This window comes from Physeter macrocephalus, chromosome 5 (assembly GCF_002837175.3).
Source record: "Physeter macrocephalus isolate SW-GA chromosome 5, ASM283717v5, whole genome shotgun sequence".
NCBI lineage: Eukaryota > Metazoa > Chordata > Mammalia > Artiodactyla > Physeteridae > Physeter > Physeter macrocephalus.
The window spans coordinates 88,176,699-88,200,914 of record NC_041218.1 but is presented as its reverse complement, the minus strand read 5'-3'; the positions used below and the strand labels follow the sequence as shown (position 1 = coordinate 88,200,914).

Below are 24,216 nucleotides of genomic sequence, written 5' to 3'. Positions count from 1 at the left end.
CCGCAACGGGAGAGGCCACAACAGTGAGAGGCCCGTGTACCGCAAAAAAAAAAAAAAAAACAAAAAAACGATACAATGATAATACTATTTGTGAGAGAAAAGACATCAACAACAAAGTTCAAAACTATGATAGACTGGACTAAAACATTTGTAACATGTGACAGACTAAAGTTAATATACAAAGAGCATTTCTAAATTGAGAAGAAAAATGTAAAACAACCCAATAGAAAAATAGGCCCCAGGTAGTCAATTGTATGTTAAGTATATATTAAAAGAATTATGAGATTTTTACCCATTACATTGGCAAAAATTATTAACAGAGTGAGTATATTACAGGCTGGTAGGTACGTGAGGAAACAGGGTAATATATATTATTGGTCGATGGGTGAGCTTCTGTAATCATTTTTTAGAAGTAAACTAAAATAGCTCATAAAGTTTAACATATGTATACTCCTTGAACCAGGACCCCTACTTTTGGGAATTTGTCCCAAGAAATAAAAGCACTAAAGGTAAATGTATAAGAATGTTAATTGCAGCATTTATTATATTGAGATAAATTTTAAAATGGACTGAATGTCCATTAACAGGAGAATGGTTGAATACATTTTGGTACATTCCTGTTAAAGAATGTGGTGAAATAGTTAATTTCATAATATGAAATTTTGTCTGTTGAGCTGGATATCCATGATACTTGAAAAGAGCAAAATGTATAGTATATGTCCAGTATGATTCTATTTTTATGAAAAGAAATAAAAAGAAATGTATAAGAGTATATTTATGTAAGCACAGAGAAAAGTGTAGAAGAATGTATACTAGCTTAACATTGATGGGAATGGAGTGGGTGATCCTGGGGGAGATAATACTTTTTTTAGATGTCTAAAGATGGTCTCACTGGTTATAAATTTAAAAAGAAAAAACAGAACAGGGAGAAATGGTCATAGAGTAAAATGTAGGTTATATGAGAGCAGGGACAATGTTGTGCTTATTACTAATGTGTCTGTAGCACCTAAAGAGAGTGTCTGTTTAATAAATAAATTTTGGTTCAATGAAATTTTTACAAGTTAATTTTTAAGTTGGCAGTAAATGGTAAACTTGTGTATCTCAGTGATTCTTAATTTGGATTTACAAATATTTTGAGAATCTGAAAGACTCTCCATAGAATAATGCAGATATATACAAACTTTTACATGTAATTTAAGGGAGTTCACCAGCCCCTTGAGGAACTTGTAATCTTCTGGGATTACAATCCATGGTATATATGGTCATTTCACATCACGTTATAGTCTGACCAGCGAATGACAACACTGCCCTAGGCACTGTGCCAAATGCTTTAATAAAGTCTTAATTCATTAGAATGTGGTATAATGAGGCGAGACTTGGTTTGAAAGCCTGCTAGCTTTCCACAGAAAGCAACATCATCATCTAGCTTTCTAATACCTGTAAAACATTAATCACAAACAGCAAAAAAGTATGTTAAAGCATTGTGTGTGTGTGTGTGTGTGTGTGTGTGTGTGTGAAAGTTTATATAAAACTGTAAGACAGGAGTGCACAAAGAGTAGTAAAGTAGTAGAGACTGAGGGTGGGAAGTTAGAGAACCAAAAAGGAAGAGTGACCCTAGGGGATAGACTAGGATGAGATGAGAAAATAATGGGGGCAATCCTGATTTGTCTCTGGAAGCAACAGAAAAATCATACAGGGAGATAAATAAGATGATGACTCCCAAAATAAATTCTTCTCACCCAGTTCCCCTTCTGCAGCAAAATTGGAGAGGGTTTCTGCAGTGAGTGAGGCCAGGTAGTCAGCAGCTTCTGTATGCATATGGATTCTAGAAGGTGAGCGGTGGAGGAGAGGCCCAGTGGGAGATGTCTGTCCTCCAGGGTGGAGCTAAAGTGTTTTTTTCCCCTTACCTCCGATAAACCGTGCATGTTTTATGGAAGCACTTATTGCCTAGTGTTTTCTTGCTGTTTATTTTTTGGTCTATCTGTCACTAGAATATAAACTTCTATGAGAGTAAGGAACTTGTCTGTCTTACTTACTACTGTCTTGTTCAGTAGCTCCAGTGCCTAGATAGTGCCTGACACAGAGTAGGTGTTCTGTAACTATTAATGCATTTTAAAAAGTTAAACCTGTCAATATATCAGTACAAATGTTTGAAGGCAATTAAGCCTTAATATACATGAACCTGCCTCTCTCTGTCTCTTTATATATATAATTTTGTTTTAACAGAACTACCAATGAGATAAAAAACCTGCAGTACCTACCTCGAACTAGTGAGCCTCGTGAGATGCTCTTTGAAGACAGAACAAGAGCTCACGCAGATCATATAGGACAAGGTTTTGAACGACAGACTACAGCTGCTGTTGGAGTGTTGAAGGCTGTGCACTGTGGAGAGTGGTATATATTAATTACTGCTATTTAATGGCTTCTAAAATTTTTCTTGGGAAGTTTTTCAGTAATTCTTCTTACTGTGGGGGAAAAAGTTTCATTTTCCCCTGTATTTGGATATCCTAGTTGTGTAATTGTACTAAAGAAGATTTTCAATTGCTAGAACCTAGATTTTATCTTTTGGGCTTGACTGAAGTAGTTTCATTTTCTGTGTGACTAGAGTTGAAAACAGTTGTCTTATCTAAGATAATGGAAAACCTAAAGTTCACTTGGTGCTTATTGTACGCCCATTTACAAATGTTCAGTTAATTTTCTCTACTTTTAGGCCCGTATTTATTGCACAAGGAGACTGAGGCTCAGGACTATCAAGTAATGTTGTCGTAGTCATATAGTTAATAAGTGGTAGAGCTGAGTCTGATTTCAGAACTGACTCCAGATTCTTGTGTTTTTTCTTTATACTGTTTTAACTTGCTATCTTTCTAAGGTTTGGTATCTACTAAGTGTTTGTTTACCTTACTGTTTTAATTTTTTCTGGCTTTGCTTGTAAGTTTCACTGACTCTTTTGATAGATTAGAAAAATGGATAATTTTCTTAATGAAAATGGATAGTATACTTAGAGGTGGTCATCCCATACATTAAAAAAATTTCCATTTGTTAAATTGATAAAACCCATAGAGCAAAGCTGTATTTATACTGTAAGATAACTTTGCTCAGTTAGGTTTTATTTTCAAATTGAGTATTGTTTGGGTATGAAACTTAAGATGGAATATGCTATTTTGCTTATTAAAGCAGTTGAATTAGGTACTAAGTATGCAAGAAATTTTTCTAAGTAAAAAGAAACTTTTTAATTCTCAAAGTATAAAATGTCAGTATTGTTGCATAGATTCTTAAGATGTTGTGAAAAATATTGCCTGTATTTTCTATACGAGGAAATTTTTTCAGGGTCTGTGAATACAAGATTGACCCTTTGTTCAAAAGGGAAAATTTAAGGTAACATTTTATAAATTAATACTGAGTGGGGAGGCCACTGTAAACTGACCTTCTTTCTTAACATAAATGAAACTTTATCAATTTCAGATATACAAAGTAACTAGTACTGAACTAACCCTAAGAGGTCCTTAGGAAAATGACATTAATAGTTTATAATTCAATAATAATAATTTATAATTGTGTTTAAGTTAAATGGTAATTATCAAATATCTGTGGTTGTTCCCATATAGTTTCTAATTCCTTACTATAATCTGGTTTAAAATACTAATTTTGTCAAAGTGTAAAGGCAAATTTATCTCTTTGGAAATCATTACAACAACTCCCTGTTTCAAATTAATGAGATTTTTCTTGAATGTTTGGTATAAAGGATTTAAGAGTGGCATCAAAATTTATTTAGGGTGAACTCTGATTTATAGATAGTATTTGTTAAAGTTAGCCATATAGTTACATTTTTTTTTCAGAGATAAATATTCTTGCTTCTTGGCCTTAACTTTGTTTAAATCTCTCTTAAGCTCCTTTAAATTATTGTTGGTATATGCTTTCTTCTCCACTTTATATGTGATTTGAAGTTAGAGATTGTGTCCTGTCCTTCACAGGTCCATCATAGTTCCCTATGAATAGTTACTGAATGAAAAAACACTTGAAGCTAGCAATTTCACAGTGAAAAAAGACTGTTGCCAAAGTATGAATATATTAGGTGGCCAGATTTAATTTGAGACAGATTTTGGAATGAGATGTTGCTAGCTATGAGTTTTCTCAGTATTGTAAAATACAGTTTGCTTTCTATACCAATGCTGCTTTAATTTCTCAGTATTAAAGATGGTAAGAAAATAATTTGGTTGATGCTTTAAGAGGGTTTCATGGCTCTGATGCAGACGTGGTCTATGATCCCTTTATTGTTATTCCTTGCCGTTAAATTAAGCTATACTAAGGAAATTGGTGCTTTCTCTTAGTGTTCTTATCTTAGTGTTTTGAGTTCTGCTCTTTTTCTCAAGGAGACATTAGGCATTAGAGTATTAGATTCTTTTTTTTATTAATTAATTAATTAATTATTTTTGGCTCTGTTGGGTCTTCGCTGCTGCACACAGGCTTTCTCTAGTTGCCCTGAGCGGGGGCCACTCTTCATTGCAGCATGTGGGCTTCTCATTGCAGTGGCTTCTCTTGTTGTGAATCACGGGCTCTACGTGTGCAGGCTTCAGTCGTTGTGGCTCACCGGCTCTAGAGCACAGGCTCAGTAGTTGTGGCGCACGGGCTCATTGCTCCATGGCGTGTGGGATCTTCCCAGACCATGGCTTGAACCTGTGTCCCCTGCATTGGCAGGCAGATCCTTAACCACTGCGCCACCAGGGAAGTCCAAGATTCTTTACTTTATCTTAGAGCCAGGCTTAACACCAATTTGAGATAAAGGACTGGGATTGATTGAGACTACAAAGAAATCTTAAACTAGATAGACTTGTGAAGTGTTGATGAATTTTATATCACTTCTTAGTATTAGGAAGATAGAATTCACGTAGATTTATATATTTAAGGTTGCTTCCTGAAATCCAGTTTTTAAAAAAATCAACTATTGAAGTATAATTTGTATTCAGTAATACACACACTTGTTGTAAGTGTACAGTTTGATGTGTTTTGACAAATTTATACAGCCATGTTACCATTACCACAACTAAAATATAGAACATTTTGTTTCCTTCATATACCTTGGCAGTTAATCTCCCCCCATTCTTACCCCAGCTCCAGACATCTATAAATCTATTTTCTGTCTTTATAGGTTAGTATTGCCTAGTCTAGAATCTCATTTAAATAGAATCATATGTTGCCTGACTTGTTTTACTCAGCATAATGTTTTTGACATTCATCTATATTGTTATGTGTATTAGTAGTTCATTCCTTCGTGTTGCTGAGTGGTATGTCATTGTATGGATACATCACAGTTGATTTATCCATTCACCTGATGATAGACATTTGAATTGTTTCCAGTTTGGGGTTTTTATGAATAAAGCTCCTATGAACATTCCCTTTCAAGCCTTTGTGTGTACATATAATTTCATTTCATTTCAGTAAATACATAGAAATGGAATTATAGGGTCTTAGAGTAAGGCAAAATAATTGTGTATAGAGATAGTTCTAAGTCTCCAAAAGAAGTACTAGAATTTATCTAAGTCACAAGATAAGACAATATTGAAAAGTCACTTGTATATATTTTAATTCTGTATATTAGCAATAAACACTTTGAAACATTTTGAAAATGAAAAGAAAAAATGCCAACTTATAAAAACATAAAAATTATGAAGTATTTAGAGATACATTTTTTAAATAAGTGACATACTGAAAACTACAAAACACCAATGAGAAAAATTAAATAAGACTTACAGAAATGTTAGAGATATACTTTGTTTATGGATTGAAAGACTCAATATTATTAATATGTCAGTTCATTCCTTGTCCCCACTTTTCTCCACTATTTGTTTACTAGTGGTTGCTCTAAAGTTATCATAGTGTACCTTCAAATAATATTATACCTGCTATGTAATGTGTAAGAACTTTCAATAGTATACTGCCGTCTCTCCCTGCTCCCATTTATGGCCTTTGTGCTAATTATTATTATTATTTTTTGTGTGTGTGTGTGGTACGCGGGCCTCTCACTGCTGTGGCCTCTCCCTGCTGTGGCCTCTCCCGTGGCGGAGCACAGGCTCCGGACGCGCAGGCCCAGCGGCCATGGCTCACCGGCCCAGCCCTCCGCGGCATGTGGGATCTTCCCTGACTGGGGCGCGAACCCGTGTCTGCTGCATCGGCAGGCGGATTCTCAACCACTGCGCCACCAGGGAAGCCCTGTGCTAATTATTATTAATACATTTTGCTTTTTGTGTGCCATAACCATCCCCCCCAAATACGTTGCTTTCTTTGGCATTAAGGAATTATTTCTGAAGAGATTTTTAAGATGAGAATTAAAATATCTTTCATATTTACTATTACTTGCACCCTACATTCATTCCTTTGAATAGATGTACATTTTGATCTAAATATCATTTTCCTTCAGCCTGAAGAAGTTCTTTAACTTCTTTGTTGTACTGGTCTTCTGGTGACAGATTCTCTCAGTTTTTGTTTGTCTGAAAATGTTTTTATTTCACACTTTCTTAAGGGTATTTTGGGGGTTATAGAATTCTAGACTGACTTTTTCTTTCAATACTTTGAAGACAGTGTGCTCTCTTCTGGCTTGCATTGTTTCTGATGAGAAGCCTGCAATCATTCTTACCCTCTTTCCCTGTATATTAATGTGATGCATGAGTTTTAGATTTTCTCTTTATCACTGTTTTTTTTTAAATTTGGTTATGATTTGCCTTGGTATGATTTTGGGGGGGGGGTTGGTATTTATGTTGCTTGGGATTTTATTCCAAAATCTATTTTGAGCATCTTTTATAAACATGTATTTGTATATTCTTAATTAATTGAAGAATTTGGGGATTTTTTTTAGAATTAAAGACTCTATTAACCTCAGCAAGTAGGATGGTAACAGTTTATTTTATAAGTACTTTTCTAATGAATGTCTCTTAATTTTTAGGAGTTATTTAGGGATTTTTGGTATCATTGCAGTTATATATGTCTGTATTGAAAGAATGTATTCCCTTTCCCCTATATTTACCTCTAAATTTTATATTATGTAGTATTTTTAATTTAGCACTTAATTTGTTGAAATATTGACAACAAATTAAAGACTTTAAGTTAAAGTCTTAACTTTAAACATTTAGTTTTTTGATTTGCATAATTAACCAATTCAGGTCAATTTAATTTTTCAAAATATGGTTACACATAGCTATAATAAAATGAGGTGAGGCTGCTCCTGGAAATCCCCACCCCTTTGCAAGAGCCCTGATGATATGTCTGCCTCCTACCCTTAAAATTCCCTTACTCTTCTCCCTACAGGGAGAAGGCGTTTTTAGAGCATGAGCTCTCCCTTCTCCATTCCTTGATTAATGAATAAAGTTTCTGCTCTGCTATACCAAAACGTGTGTGTGTGTGTGTGTGTGTGTGTGTGTGTGTGTGTGTGTGTGTGTGTATAAATAATAAAATGAGTTGTTTTTATCCATATTTAGGTTGAAATTCATGGTGTTATCCCTTTGTTTAAATATGTAAAGTGGTCTTCTAATTACAGTTCATTTCTAAGATAGTACTTTGATTTTGACCATAAACTATTTTTGCTTTGAATTTAATAAGGACTTAGCAGAGTGAAACATTAATGGCAGACTCTTCATTATCTCATGTTCTTTTTTAGGCCTGATCAACCCCGAATAACCAAAGATGTAATTTGTTTTCATGCTGAAGATTTCTTAGAAGTAGTTCAACGAATGCAGTTAGATTTACATGAACCTCCACTGTCCCAGGTATATTTTAAACTATTATTATCTTCAATTTAATTTTTATTGTGGAAAAGACTTACTGGTATTTCTTGTTTTGTTTGTTTTATTTTAGTGTGTCCAGTGGGTTGATGATGCAAAACTTAATCAACTGAGGAGGGAAGGCATTCGCTATGCCAGGATTCAGCTGTATGATAATGACATTTATTTTATTCCAAGGAATGTTGTTCATCAGTTCAAGACAGTTTCAGCTGTATGCAGTTTAGCATGGCATGTTCGTCTCAAGTTATATCACTCAGAGGAGGACACTGCTCAGAATACAGTTACTCATGAAACATGCACATCACCAGATTCCACATCATCAGTTCTTGGACCTCACACTGACAACATGATTTGTGCTGTAAGCAAAACCTCCTTGGATTCTGTTTTTTCAGACAAACTTCATTCTAAATATGAATTACAGCAGATTAAACATGAACCTATTGCAACTGTAAGAATCAAGGAAGAACCTGTGAATGTTTATATTCCCGAAAAGACTGGAGCACCAAATAATATGGATGGCAAGAATGTTAAAGCAAAATTGGATCATGTTCAATTTACAGAATTTAAGATTGATGTGGACTCTAAATTTGAAAATAGCAACAAAGATTTAAAGGAAGAAATGTGTCCTGGAAGTCTCATAAGTCTAGTTGATACAAGGCAACATAGTTCAACACATTCAAATCAAGAGAGAAAAGATGATAACATTTTGTGCTAAATTTGTATATACCATTTAAAATTGTTTTTTTTCTTAAACTTAATAATGTAATAAAGATTCATGAGTTCTGAAAGCAAGCCAAGAACTTGCTCCCAAGTCTGTTACAAATTATAGTTTATGTAGCTTTGTAACATTCCTCAGTGCCTGTCCATAACTGTGAAGTATCAAAGCACTTAGGGCCAGATGCACTGTAAACATTGCAGGTTTAAACAAAAGGAGTCTTTAAAAAAATCATTTGAGTTGGAGTTGTAGGTTTTAGAATAGAGCTGACATTAACATATATATATATATATATATTTTGTAATATGAGCCAGAATTCTTTTTTGACAATTTAAGGCTTTTCCATAGAGCTTATTTATACCGATTTTTTTTTCATTTTAAATGTGTCAGCACTGTAGTGTAAATAGCTTTTAAAAAACCTTTTTAGGGTGATTTATACTGAAATGTGAGCCACTTAATAAAGGTTCATAATAATACGTTTTCTGTTGGGTCTGCAAAAAAACCCCACCAAACTGACAATTCAGTTAAATCATTTATTTTATCTATTACGTTTCTGCTGGTATATCCACTTAGAGTGCTAATGGAGTGCAAATGTATGTATTCAAATCTTGTGAATATTTAAATTCCCCACACTGTGCAAGCGTTTTTAAAACCAAGATTCAGTTATGAAAGCATATTTATATGTGTGTGTGTATGTATGGGAATATATATATATGTTATCATATTTTGCATAACTTCTTAAATTGCTGAATAAGATGAATATGTGAAACTTCCTTTACTCCCTGGAATACATTTTTAAATATTTATATTCAACATTAAGAGAGCAGTTTAGGTAATAGAAACAATTTTATAAGTTGGGAGAAACAAGGTCTGTTAGTGATATTTAACCCTTTAACTAATGAAGTTATGTGACCCGATTATATAGCCCTATAACGTGAATTTTCTTTGTAGTGTATGGAATAAGAAGTTGAGAAAATTTTCTTACTACTCAGCACCCATACTATACCTAATAGTAGCTGAGAAAAAATGTTCAGTTACAGAAAGTTTAATTCTGAGCAGTTAAAATCCTCTATTACATTTTTCTTGAGGAACAGAAGGAAAATACGGCAAATACGAAATATTAAAATAAGGGCAGTGACTCAACTGCCATATACAGAGAGATAACTAACAAAATAAGATTTGTTACCTCATCTTTCTAAGCATCCCTCTCCCTACCCTAGCAAGGTAAACAACTTAGAGTATTTTTTTCTTTTTTCAAAAGAAGCTCTAGAAAGTAAAATTGGGATAGGAAACAGGATTGCCAGTGCCTAGGGAAAGATGATTAAAACAAATCTCTTCAATAATGGACTTCAGCACTGTTTCAGATTGCTTCCACTACTGTAATTAAAAGTCAAACAAATGTCTTCAGTGTATGCTTTGATGTTAGGAACTCTGCTGGTTGCAAATCTATTTTCTTTTACTTGAATTTGGTATTTTTCTGGGCTCATACTTTGGTTGATTACTTTCAAATGGGGTTCTTTGTGCTGCCTTTTGAGCTAGTGTTGCTATTCCACTTTCAGTGGTTTCTGCTCCAGCCTCATTTGTGGTACCCGTAAAACGGCTTATCTCTCTGGTTAGGGAGAAGCTTACTTAGAGGCATTTCACCAGAAAAAATAAACTGCAGCAATGATGTCATTTCTGGCCTCCAGTTTAAAAGGGTAGGCAAATATTGTAAGGAAATCTCAGTTGTTAGTAGAATATATTTGCAACATAGGAATTTTCATGACGTAAGGAAAGTATAAATCATGCAAATGTAAATAGGGATTTTGTTTTATGTATTACTTATCCTGCTCCTCACCACCTTTATCTTCTATTTTTAGCTAAATTTATGTATTTTCACCTACCTTTTTGGGAGACAAAAGTTTTTAACAAACCAGTATTGAAAATTGAGAGAGAATGTGGTAAAAATGTTTAGGTTTTTCTTTAAGTGAAGGGTAACATATTTAACAAGGTTCGTTTCAGCTCCAGTTTTCCAGTGTCATACACATAGATACATGAGAACATACTGTAATAAAATGTCTTTAGGGTATCCCTCCAAAATATATGAGCCTTAAACTTTTAACTTAAAGACATACCTAGAACAACCAGAGTGGTCGCTTTTAAGTGTAGTTTCCTATATAACCTATAGTCAAACTTCTCCATATTTTGAAATTTTAATTGTTTTGTAAAATGCATACATCTCTGTGGAGGTGAAATACAAGTCAGTGAACACAGATTTCAAGATACAGCCTTGTCACCTTGAGTAATGCTTATGTTCCTGTCTTATGGGTTATAGTTTAAAAATTCTCTTCAGATGCAATCTGAGAAGTTGTTGGCTACATTTGTTCCATACAAATAATTTTTATTTCAATATTGTATTATATTAATGGTTTCCTAGTTAGTACATTCCAGTTCTTATCTGAACACAACTTTTTTTCTGTTATTTCCAGTTTCTTGGACCAGAATAATGAAGCACTTAAGATACAGTTTCTACGTGAACTTATACTATATAGAATAAATAGTTGTTATGTAAATTATGAAATTGCCATACAGACCTTTACAAAAAAAAAAAACTAAGGTACCTCAGTGGTGTCTGCTACAGTGATTTTTTTCTTTTTAATTATTTTTGTTCATATCCTTTTAGCTAAGTAATATATATTCCATACTCAGGTTAGCTGGTTAGCTATCAAAAGAATTAAGCATTTGTGATATTTGGTTGAAAACTTTACTAAAGCCATATTCATTATCGTCTTTGTCACTACAGCTGTTGACCTTAAATAAAGATTAGGTTGATCTAGCACAACACTCTGTGTGTGTGTGCATGTGCCGGTGCGCGTGTATGTGTATAAGGTTATTGGAAATACTGTTTGTTTCCGCATATATTCATTTTTAATCCATTCTTTAACTTTGTGGGGGGGGTGACCATGGAGGGTAGGAAATATTTTATTTCTTGGATTAAGTCTTCAAGGTATTTCATTAGTGTTCCTGAGTATAAAATAGGTTTTTCCCAAATACTTATGGCAGGTAAGATCATCTTTGTAAATAATAGATTAGCACTGTTTTGGTAAATTTGGATTCAGTTATTTTTTGGATAGTTTCATTGTCATGTAAAGCAAATATCTCAGTTCATTTTGCATTTTTAGCAAAGGTGCAGGATTTATTTTTGGAGCTTGAGAGGAATTTTCCTTGTCTTCCACCTTTCAATAAATACTAAAATTGATAACCATAATCTTTTTCCATGTTTTGTAATTATTTTCTTATATTTGACATTTTACTTTCATCTTGTCATATTTAAAAATTCTTGTTTCTCTATCTTCAACAGAAACCATAAGATCTTGAAAGTGATTCCAACCTGAAAATCGTTTTTACTCTTAAAAATATCAAAAATTGACTTATGCCAACAGAGAAGAATATTAAAGATCTCCTTAAACAAGGTCGCTAAACTAGTAAGGTATGGGTGCTGGGATGGCATGGTAAATTGCCTCCCTTCCCTCTAGATATGACTATTTTTATCCCAGGAGGAGAGGACAAAAGTACCATTGTTTTCAAAATACTTTTAGGCTGGTAAAAAGTGACATGATGGGTTTTATCTTTAGAGTGGTAGAAAAGCTCTTTCTTAATCTTTCTTCCTTCTGTTTAACTACTTTGATATGTAAACAAAATTTTACTGGTTTTAGAATGTGCTGTTTCATTGAAGAGTTCTGTTTGATATGATTGGCTCTGGCAATATACCTCAGATAAGAAAATTAAGAGGACAACTTTGGAGAGGTATAACATCCTTTATCTCTGTCCTGGCTTTTCTGTTCAGTTTTTCCTGTAACCCACTGCATATTGCAGATGGGAGTGACAGCTTTCTAAAATGTTAAGCACAAGGAACCTAAAAGCAGAGATGTCTTTCCTTTTTAAGTTTACAGGTGTTGTATATCATATTTCTACTGGGAGAGCAGGGAAAGGAGGGGGAAAACATCTTGCATTTTAGGTTATCTTCCCTTCAGGATTTCAGACCCTATCAGGGAATGTGAATGACTTGAGAACAAAATGTGGGAAACAGAATTACGTTAACTAGAAATTAAAACTTACTACTTGTATGCTTTATTACCATTATCTACCTTCCAAGAACTGCACTATTAAAATATGAGAACTTTGGATCCTTCAGTACATTTTGAAGTTTAGAATTTATGCATTTATGTCTTGAAAATGTTAAATCTTTACACCTTCCTAGAAAGTTCATTGCTATTGTACTACTGACTACTACTAAGTGGGCAGACTCGCAAGTCAACATAGTTGCAAATATTTTGCATAATAGTGTTTAAAATTTTATTTAGACAGTTCAGTCCCCACCCCGCTGTCATGTTTCTTCTTCAGATGAAATTTTATGTGAAAAATCTCAAGTCTGTCTTTAAAAAACCCAAAAAATCTTGAGTATGACTTTTATGCTCTTTTTCCATCCGTCTTCCTGAGTGACAGAGTTCTTAGAAATCTGTCTGCTTCAACTTCCTCATCTCACTATAATTTCAATTTAATCCTCAAATTTAACTTTTTAGCTGAAGTGATTCTCTCAATGGTCACCTTTTGACTACCAAATCCAGTGGGTGCGTTTCTTAATACTTCTGTTTAACCCCTGTAACACTTGTTATCAATCATTTACTCATTCAAGCTCTGCATGACCTCTTGTGGGGTTTTTTGTTGTTGTTGTTTTCTGTTTCTTTGGATGGCTTCTTTTACCTCTCCACCATTGTTTAAGGCAGTCTCTCTGGTTCTTCCCCTTAGGTCTCTAGGCTTTGTCCCTGAACTATCTTCGTGACCCCATGACTTCAGTCAGCCTTGGCTTCTCAATCTCTAATGACCCATGTAATCAAATATAAATTCTTCTCCCTTGCCCCCAAGAATTAGCTGTTCCATTCCCTCCTAATTTTGTTATTGCATTACTCTCTCTCTGTGTGCAGTCCTCTCATGGTAATCTGATTTCTCTATCTTTTCCTCTGTGTACAGTTGACTCTTGAACAACATGGGCTTGAACTGCGAGGGTCCACTTACACACATATTTTTCAACAAATACGTACCACAGTACTATACAATCCGTTGGTTGAATCTAAGAGTGTGGAACCTTGGGTATGGAGGGCTGGAGGGCCAAGTGTAAAGTTATAAGTGGATTTTCGCCAGTGTGGAGGTCAGCGCTCCTAACCCCCATGTTGTTCACACGTCAACTCTACAATATATCATGAGATTTTCTTGAGTTGACCCCAGAAATGTTTGTCTACTCTTCTTGTTATAGTAGCTGTTCACAGTCATAGTAGATGTTCATCTCACCTAGACTCTTACAATAGCATAACATGTTCTAGGTTGCCTACAGTCCTCTGCCGCTACCCCCATTCCAGGCCATTACGTTACCACCAGATTAACCTTTCTAAGACAGATATGGTTGCTACTCTTCTTAGAAATATTCCATGGCTCCAAAGAGCCTTTAAGATGTGGCCCTTCCTTTCCAGCCTTATTTACTATAATCTCTTCCATTTGATGTACTCAGTTTTCAGCTTTACCAGATGGCAGTACTTGCCGTTTCCTTTGTGTACTTTTAAAATTCTTTGCCTTTGCTGGGGAAAATCTCTGCCTCGTATTCAAAACTCCAGTTAAACCGTCTCTTCTGTGTATCTTTTACTGACCTCATCTGCTCCAGCTGTCCCCTCACCTCACAGCTGATATAGATCCAATTATTTCCTCTGCTTCTTGTGTCCTTCACATCATTTATATTTGTTAAGTGTATGTCAGGCTCTAGCTAAACCATGAGTTAGAAGTTACAAATTTTCTTTATCCCTTTGTGTCCCCAATACCTAATATATAGTACACTTGGTGTTCAATAAATATTTGAAGGAACAAAAGTTGAACCTTAACTTTATTGGGGTGGAAAAATTATGTAGGTTTCTATAATTTAAAAAGTCCATCTCTGACTTAATTCGTAATGTAATTCTAGAATTGCAACAGAAAGAAAAGTGGAGAAAATTAGATCAGTGGGCACTATAAAGAGATGAAGTTTCTATTTTGTACTTACTACAGCCTTATAGATAAAGTTTAAGAAGCTACCTTTTAGATATCTAGGCCCATTGGGCAATGTGGAGAGAGTAAGTATTGTAAAGATAATTATACCTATAAAACTTGTTCAACTTCTTTCCCTTCAACTAGAGATACACTGAAAATTATTACAAATTAAGGATAAATTTTAACTATACCTAAAATAAAAATAGCAAATATAATTTTTTTAAAATTATTTTTTATTTTTGCCTGTGTTGGGTCTTTGTTGCTGCACATGGGCTTTCTCTAGTTGTGGTGAGTGGGGGCTACTCTTCGTTGTGGTGCGTGGGCTTCTCATTGCAGTGGCTTCTCTTGTTGCAGAGCACAGGCTCTAGGCGCGTGGGCTTCAGTAGCTGTGGCTCATGGGCTCGGTAGTTGTGGCTCGTGGGCTTAGTTGCTCCGTGGCATGTGGGATCTTCCCAGACCAGGGCTCGAACCTGTGTCCCCTGCATTGGCAGGCGGATTCTTAACCACTGCGCCACCAGGGAAGCCCCAGCAAATATAATTTAAGAAACATCTTACTATCTCATAGTCTGAAGCAGAATTTAGCTATTCCTAAGTCATATTTGGCAAGATAAAGTCTGGTTATCTGGTTGTCAGAGAGGCATTCTGATTAAGCTTGTGTTGTTCTCCCTATTGATACTATAAATAAACATTCAAAAATTGAAAATATTGAAGCAAGATGGTAACATGCACTAGTTTTCTTTGTCTTTATTCTGGTACAGGAGTGGGACAAGGACATACAGTGGCACATTTTCACAGACAAAAGTTCTGTAAAGCCACTTCACTGGGATGATATGCTGAGGGCATTTGTAGCAGTACAGCTGTGGGTCATTAAAGGGTGATAGTACACTTGTATAATGTTGAGAAATTTCTTCACTAGTCTGTATTTCTCATCTATAAAATAGGGGGTAATACCGATTCTGTTAATTGGTGGTGAAAATTAATGACAGCACATGCCAAATGCTTATCTAGCACATTGCTTGGCATATCATAGACACTACAAACGTTAGCTTCTGATCCTGGAATTAACATAGTAAAAAAAATAGTAAAAAGAGCTGTGTGCTGGGTCACCCTAATTTCACATCTTCTTCACATCACTTCTATGTATTCCTGTCTCTAATTTTGGGCAGAGGATAGGCATCTGGCAAGAGGAAAAAGTTGCATCAAGGGGTCAAAGGTAAGGTATGGTGGCGGTAGGACATCAAAAACAGACTTCTTTCTAGTTCACTTTTTTTTTTTTTTTTTTTTTTTTTTTGCGGTATGCGGGCCTCTCACCGTTGTGGCCTCTCCCGTTGCGGAGCACAGGCTCCAGACGCGCAGGCTCAGCGGCCATGGCTCACGGGCCTAGCTGCTCTGCGGCATGTGGGATCTTCCCGGGCCAGGGCACGAGCCCGTGTCCCCTGCATCGGCAGGCGGACTCTCAACCACTGCGCCACCAGGGAAGCCCTCTAGTTCACTCTTTTGCTCAGGGATGGAAATTCAAAATCATGTCACAGTCTGTCTTTTCCTTAAATAAGTGAATTACAAATTTGTGTTTGTAGTGTGTAGATTATAGTGGTAGTAAATTTGCTTTATGGTATAGGATTACCAGTATGGTTACAGTATGATGGGCTAACTTTAATACAGGGCATGCAAAATGAAAGTAAAATATTGAAGTGTAGATCCCTCTCAAGCTTTTAATCCAGTGTTGTCTTTATGTAGCATCTGATGACTGGTATCTTCTGTTGATGCTTTCTATTTTTTTTTTTTTTTCCTTCAATAAGAAACCTATTTGTGGAAATAGCATTTGGAGTTAAACTTCTCCATTTACCAATGACCATGGGCTAATTTCATTTCATTTACCTGGGCTTTAGTTTTTCTATCATGAGGAGGTTTTTTGTTTTTTTCCTGTGTATCTTCTTTATCTAAGTCATGAATTCTAAGGACACCAATAATACTTTGAGGAAGAGTGATGTTTACTCTGCAAACATGATCAATCAAGGTTAAAGGAAACCCCTTTGTTTAATGTAATGCTAAAAGAACTCTGTTAATTTTCCTCTCAATAGAGAGAAATAACTTCTTTATGATGCTGGTGCATAGTAATATGCCTGCCCCTATTTGAAAATGGCTCTATGGTTTCCTCTCCTTTTTTGGCCATCACTTCTGTTCATTAATCAGTATCAGTTCCTCTTATTTGCTGCACTGTGTAAAAGCAAAGTAGAAACCAGATGACCAAATTCTGAGGTTGATAACTCTTAAAATTACAGTAAGCTGTAGCCCACGGATGGATCTCTACTCCTTGAAGCTTTATGCAACTATTTTTCTTAATGCTTGGAAGCTCTCCATTGGTGGATTTGTGGTCATGTTTCATGTGGTAATGGATGGTGCCACCACATCTGGTTTCTATGTTCATGAAATGTTGAATAAGTCGTGGTTCCTTTGAATATCTATTTCCTACTTTTCATATTTTTAATTGCTATAGAAAGTTATTTTGTTCACATGTTGCTTTTACTCAGAATTTTTTTTTTATAAATTTGTTTATTTTTGGCTGCACTGGGTCTTTGTTGCTGCGTGTGGGCTTTCTCTAGTTGCAGCGAGCGGGGCTCCTCTTTATTGCTGTGCGCAGGCTCTAGGCACGCAGTCTTCAGTAGTTGTGGCATGTGGGCTCAGTAGTTGTGGCTCGCAGGCTCAGTAGTTGTGGCGCACAGGCTTAGTTATTCCGTGGCATGTGGGATCTTCCCAGACCAGGGCTTGAACCCATGTCCCCTGCACTGGAAGGCAGATTCTTAACCACTGCGCCACCAGGGAAGCCCTTACTCAGACTTTTTGATAAGTATTTGCCCAAACCAGTTTAAGTTACTTATTCTCTGTGTTGACCTGGAAATTAATGACTTCACTAAAACCTTTCAAATTTAAGTTTCTTTCTTAAGGCAGAATGTGTTCTTTTTATAAACACCATTAGTAAACATCTCTATTATAAAGGAGGTAACCTATGGCTAAAATCAAGGGGAAGATATTTTTCTGCAACACTTATTGTTTATGTATTATTACATTAGTTTTGCTTTTTCCATCTGTAAGCATAATTTCTTTTATGTCTCTCATTACTTACTGTTCTAAAGTAGGCTGTGATATTGTGATTTATGATAAGAAATATGTATCTAATCTTCATCCCTGTTCCTGGCATAGGAATCAGATACCCTTGGAATTTCCTAAGTGATAAGTGTGATTAAGGTGTCTTTTGAGCTTATGTTAATGAGGAGACTCTTGGAAAGCTCCTAGGTAACCTAGGATTGGGGCTGGTTGCCAGGGGAACCAACCTAGTGATTAAAGAGTTGAAACTTTCAGTCCCCCTCTCCCCACCAGGGCTGGAGATTGAGTTCAGTCACCAATGGCTAATGATTCAATTAATCATGCCTATGTAATCAAGTTTCCATAAAATACCAAAAGGACAAGGTACAGAAAGCTTCTAGGTTGGTGAACATGAGGAGATGATGGGGAAAGAGTGGTGTGCCCAGAGAGCATGGAAGCTCTGCACCCCTTCCCCATACCTTGCCTTATGATTCTCTTCCATTTGGCTGTTCCTGAGTTAATATCCTCTTATAATAAACTGGTGTTCTAGTAAGTAAATTGTTTCTCTGAGTTATGTGAGCTGCTCTAGCAAATTAATCAAATTCAAGGAGAGGGTCACGGGAACCTCCATTCTAGAGACGGTAGGTCAGAAGCAAGGTGACAACCTGAATTTGTGCCTGGCATCTGAAGTTGCAGAGGGGGTGGGGGGGGGCATGTGCAGTTTTCTGGGACTGAACCCTTAACTTGTGGTATCTGATGCTATCTCCAGGTAGTGTCAGAACTGAGTTAATTCCTTGGTGATGTAGGGAAAAAACATACACATCTGGTGTCCGAATCGGGGAGGCACACATCAATAACTTACTGCTGCTTCAGGTTGTTTATCTAGTGTGGCAGTATACCAAGTTAAGTAAGAAGAGTCCTACCTCCTGGGACTCTTTCAGACACTATTACTATTGATTGATCCTCATGTGTGAACAAGTTGGTTATTGTGTTGCCTTTTACATATAATTCTTACCGAACTTCTCTCTCTTTTCCTTGGAGACCAGTCCCACATTTCCTCTTAGTAATGTCATATAGAATTTCTGCTTTTGCTTGTTTCATGGCCTAGCTCAGGGGTCAGGAAACTACTGCCAATAGGCCATATTTAGGCCACTACCTGCTTTTTGTATAGCCTGTAAGGCAAGAAAGGTTTTTACAGTTTTAAATGGTTGAAACAAAAATCAGAAGAATAATACGTTATGATATGTGGCAATCATACAAAATTTAAATTTCATTGTCCACAAATAGTTTTATTGGGACACAGCCATAGTCTTTGCCTGCTTTCTCACCACAAGAGCCGAGTAGTTGTGACAGAAACCATATGGCCCACAAAACTTAAGTATTTACTATATAGCCCTTTACAGAAGTATTTTGCTGACTCCTGGCCTAGCTGATTGTTTACATGTGGTGCTGTTCCTTCTTTTCTCTGTGAGAGATTATACTTAGATGATACTTTCACAAATACAGGTTTTCCTAAACTACAAAACCCTCCTATCTGGTTTCTCACAGAGATTACAGCTTTCTTCTGCTTTGAATGTATTAATAATAGATTCCAGTGACCAAATGGTTTAGATCTCTCCATTGAATTAGGAATACCTGTCAAGTCTTGGAACATTATGTTGCCCATATTAACTATCCTTCCTAATCCTATTTTTACATACCCCAAATACTAATATATACCAATTATAAGACAGGGAAATATTTGTAACTGATCAGTTTTTTTATTTACCCTACCTCTGTAGTTTCAAGCAAAGAGTTAAGCAGTATTAATTTGTAGTGTTGTGGCTGAAACTTTGTCATATTATCTGTCTTTACAAAGGAGAACTAGACCAAAATGCTGTATTTAAGCAATCCTCTCAAGTATTAGCAGCCAGAAACCACTTTTTTATTTGTTAGATATTTTTTAAATGAACAAAATACTACTTTAGATACTCCCAAAGCTAAGTGAGGGCTGTATAGGGCAAGAACATCACCCTGACCCTGCTTTAGGGTTATAAGACACTTAAGACTCTTTGGAATTCTTGTAAGTACTTCCACCTACACTTCACTGGAATTGGTTAAGTACCCTCGTAGGGTGATCTATAATTTTTCAAACCAGGACACTTCTAAGAATGAAAGGGGAACTAACTCCCTGAGACCCCAGGACAATAGGCATAAACTGGACTTTCCTGACATAACTGGGATGTATAGTTCCCCTAACAGAAAGAGGCAAGCTTCTGCTCTGTTTTAATATGCTACCTCTATTTGTTTCTAACAGAAGGCAGAGGTAACAATGAACTTAGCCTAGATAAAAAACTGTCGAACTCTCAGATTCTTTCTGAATGTAAACATGAAGTGGCACCCCTAATTATTTCAGTAACTGTGTTTTTCCTTCATAATCGAGAAGCACTCTTTACTTTGGTAGTAATGGGGCCATGATATATTAAACTTCTACCCAGATATGTAGATTAAAGTCTTTATATTTACTTTAAATGTTGATCACATACTTAAAACAGATTATGCCATAGTCAGGTAGAAAAATAAGATCCAAAACAAACTTTATTTACATAGGACAATAAGGGTACTAATAACTCAAATATTGAATAATTAAGTAAGTTTTGTGTTGACTAGAAGTCCATTATTCACCAAGACTACTTTATGGAAGCAGTATAAAATTACATTTGATATTTTTCTCAGTTCTCTGGCATTCTTCAAGCTTGCAAGGATTCAGAACACTTTAATGATAGCTTGTTGAACAGCAATAAAATGAGATGATGTCCTTAGAAGTCAGTCTCTCACAAAAAAGACGTTATATCCAAGCTCTATCAAAGACCCAGCCAGTAAGGCCCATAAAGGAATGAAGACATAGGACAGATTCATGGTAGTAAACTGTTCCAGTTTAGCACAGAGTGCAAGGCAGAAGGCTAATTTAAGTAACATTGCAATGAGGTACCAGGCTTTTTTTTTAATATTGTGTGATCCATGTCGAGGGTCAAAGCCAGACTTACATCGCCCAGCCATTTTCACAATCAGCATGACAAGAAGGATAGTATCAAATATCCAGACTGGAATAAATATGAGGAACCAGTTCCAAGGTGCCTTCTCATCCAGTTTCAACACCAACATGATCAAGAAGAGTAATGTGAAAAGCCAGGTGAGTAGTACTCTCTGAGCCAAGGACATTCTCATTTAAACAGTTTAAAGAGGCTGTTGCAGAGTCGAAAAAAGGGAAATATACCCTAAGAGAAGGAAAAAAAGTCAAGATTGTTTTGATACCAGAAAAAAAATTTTCTATTCCTGGTTTACAAAGCTGGCTCTTTCCCACTCACATATTTCCTAATTTTGAAAACATTCTACCAGTCTTACTTTCATCATCTATAAAACCTGTAGCCATCTTTGACAACATATCCATCACTCCTTATAGCTGTGACAAAATGCAATTTTTAGTATATCCACTGGGTATAAGCTCTATCGAAAATGTCTCAAGAACAGTCTGCTCCTTTTCATTGCTGTCACACAGGTCCAGGCACTCATGATCTTTTTCCTGAACCTACGAGATGTTCTTAACCGCTTTTTGTACACTTGCACACCTATTAATTTTCATTCAATTTCAAGGAATACTAAGAGAAAGCATTCAAAATCAAAGTGAAAAAGGAAGGGCTGGTATCAAGCCAAGACAGGAGAGTATTAAGAAGAAGGAAACAGTTAATAAAAAATTAAGACATTAAGTAGAATTATGATTTTAAAGAGATCATTGGGTTAAATAATATAGAACACATTGATAACACTGGATTTTCACACAGCTTAATCTATGGGTCTTGCATTTTTTAAATCAAATTTTCTCAAAGGTCTTACAAATACCTGTTTTCTTAGTCTAAAAATTTGTTTTTTAATAATACTTATATTTTTGGTTTGTGGTATCGATCATACTTTTTTATTACTTGCTATCCAATAATCAAAACCACTTTAAAAACTTTTCATGTTTTGTGATTTTAGATGCTAAATTATTCAATAATTGGGGCTATTTCTTATAGTCCTGTTTTGTCTTACTGATCTATATTTCTGTTTTGTACTAGTACTGTATGACTGTTACTGGATATGTTCTAATATCTGAGAGGTCTAGTACCTAGTTACCATTTTCTTTTCCAGAATATTTTCTACTATTTTGACCTTCCACGTTTTTCAATGCGAAAATCACTAATTCTTAAAAACTTGGAATTTTGATAGGAATGCATTCATCTATAATACTTAGGTATAAGCACTTATTTAATCTTCACATACAGGTTTACAGTATGTTCCATACTTACTCAAGTTTTTTTATCAACCTTGTAACCATTTGGAAAAGGGTAAATAGAATGGGAAATCAGAAGCCAGGCTGTATGAAGTTGGGTGAGGAGTTAACAGAAGATAATGAAATGCAAACAGTTGACAACATTTTATTCCTTTGAAACATCTGGAGAAAAGAAGATGAAAGGTCAGACATACAATGAGGATGACAAAGGAAGGATCAAGAAGAAATTTTCAGTAAAGGAGGAATCTAAGTATGATTATAAACAGAGGGAAATAAGCCACTGGGCAGTGATAGACTGAGGATGAGAGAGGACACTTAATGGCAACAGGAAAAGATCAGAAGGTAATGGGGATGGTAACAAAAGCATGGGTGATAGGAGTAAAAATGCAGCAAGATAAGAAACAGGGAAAAGGTGAGGAAACTGGCTAGATAAATCAAATGCCCTAGACTATCATGTTTTAAGTAGTTATATTTTAGAACTAACTTTGCTACATCTCTACTACTTCAAACAGTGGGTGACTGTCATGGTGCAAGAATATGTATCTGTTTTATTTCAATAGTGACCTATGAGTCTCCTAGCTCCCTTCTTTCCCTTATACCCATCTGCCTGCACTCAACTTGTTTATTTGGCTGGCAGATACTTCATACTGCAGTGTGAAAAACAGATGCTCTTGCTCCCAGGAAGGCATTTTCCGTGCTGGTCTCCTTTCCTGGCCAGAGGCTGCCATAGTGGAATGTGGGACTGACTTTGGAAGAAGAGGTGGAGAGGTGCGTACTGATTAGTAACTACAGATGGGTTTCACACTGTAAATTGAATTTGCTCAATTCCCATTTCCAATCGATCTGGCCATTTTTATGGACTTTTAAAAGGTTTAGGATAATACAGTTGCTTAAACGTAACTTTTCCATCAGCCAGCCACTGGATGAGTCAAGTTTCATTTTTTTCTCGTAAAGAACTGAGTAGCAACTGGTCATAAGAAGGGAGCTGCATTCAACACAGGTGCTTGAAGACTGGAGGTGAAAAGGCTGCAAAGAACACAGTCTTGTGGCTACAAGTTCTATTATGTGGGATGCAACAAACTTTTGTATGCACTTTTACTAAAATGCCCTCGATTGGGAAGCACTCTGTTGATATTTAAATGACACTTGAAGGATTATGGATGCTGGGGTTCAGTGATGACCTACAGCTCCGATTTCATTAATTTATTAATAAATCTCCGTTAACTTATTATATTTGTTTCCTACTACTACTCTTCTTTCTTCTTAAAGAAGGGCGGTGGGGGGGCAGGGTGGAGGGAGCTGCATACTCCAAAACAAAAATTTGTTCAACTAAAGTATTTCTCATTCGAGGTGGTTATTTCTTGCATCTGCAAGATAGTTAAGTATATGCTTCCTTATCCATTGTTAAAACCTGCGCTTCCCCTAAATGGCAATCTAAAGGCCCCTGCCCACAGTTCAGCGTCTCGGTACCAGGTGTGTGGACTCGATCATTTGTCCATGGTGCTTGCCACACCATCTGCCATTCCCTTCTCTCGCGACTGCCAGTACACTTCCCAGTGAACTTAATGGGCCCCCAATACAGAACTATTCTAAACAATGAGTCACTTTCTAAAGGTTCCTGCTGCAACAGCCTTGGCCAACCTGACCGTCCTTCAAAGGAACAGCGTTCTGCTTACACTTACCTGATTTTCGGGCCTACTTGTCTCAGAACTTCAGGGCGTTCCTAAACTATCCTTGCCCTTCGTCTTCGCATGCCGACGGTCCGCCAGCGGTGCCCTATCCGGACTCCCCCCATTCTGCACTGTGGGACCAATACATTCTGGAGTTGAACGCAGTTCTTGTACGATATGATCCACAATGCAAACAGAATCCTGGTACCAAGAGGTGTATGTGCGTTTGGGACCGGGAGTGTGAGGGGGTGAGGGGATGAGGGGCGGCGACACGGCCCACGGAAGCATCAGGAGGCCACGGCACCGGGGTGTGGGGGGCGCGGGGGGCGAGTGCACTTCGGAGGATGCCAGTTCGTTGGAGCCCCGGACTCACCTGGCAGCGCCGCTGGCTGGAGAGCGCAGAGGGGCGCTAAGATCAGAAAATTCGCCAGTTTGGATCCTTGGCCTTTTCCACGCTTTTTCTCCCATTAAGTCCAGAACCCGTCACATGATAATCAAGAAAAAGATCTCAGTTCCGCCTCTCCAAACAACCACAGTGGAAGCTCTCTCAGGTCTACCTCGGGGCCGCGCCCACATCCGGGGCAGGGTCTCACCTCCCTGGGCCTACCCTAT

General features: G+C 36.5%; 2 protein-coding genes across 5 annotated transcripts in view; one reads left to right on the top strand and one right to left on the bottom strand.

Annotated features, from left to right (window-relative positions):
• The window catches only part of RSBN1L (round spermatid basic protein 1 like), a 69,992-nt gene extending 58,272 nt beyond the window's left edge, over nt 1-11,720 (top strand). Inside the window, exons 6-8 of the mRNA XM_007102616.3 lie at nt 2,227-2,394; nt 7,649-7,757; nt 7,846-11,720. Coding sequence (XP_007102678.1) covers nt 2,227-2,394; nt 7,649-7,757; nt 7,846-8,487 — 919 coding nt within the window. The 3' untranslated portion in view covers nt 8,488-11,720. The remainder of the gene's footprint in view (nt 1-2,226; nt 2,395-7,648; nt 7,758-7,845) is intronic.
• Nucleotides 11,721-20,184: 8,464 nt separating this feature from the next.
• TMEM60 (transmembrane protein 60) lies at nt 20,185-24,181 on the bottom strand. 4 transcript variants are annotated; one of them, XM_028490150.2, is made up of 4 exons: nt 23,978-24,180; nt 23,617-23,735; nt 21,951-22,096; nt 20,185-20,882 (listed from the first exon to the last, which is right to left on the bottom strand). In XM_028490150.2, exon 4 carries the CDS (start codon nt 20,830-20,832, stop codon nt 20,431-20,433), a length of 402 nt encoding a protein of 133 aa, XP_028345951.1. In that variant the 5' UTR covers nt 20,833-20,882; nt 21,951-22,096; nt 23,617-23,735; nt 23,978-24,180; the 3' UTR covers nt 20,185-20,430. The 4 variants fall into 4 exon arrangements, with proteins under 4 accessions (XP_028345951.1, XP_007102680.1, XP_028345950.1 ...); XM_007102618.3 differs by lacking the exon at nt 21,951-22,096 and having other exon boundaries at nt 23,978-24,181; XM_028490149.2 differs by lacking the exon at nt 23,617-23,735.
• Nucleotides 24,182-24,216: the final 35 nt, after the last annotated feature.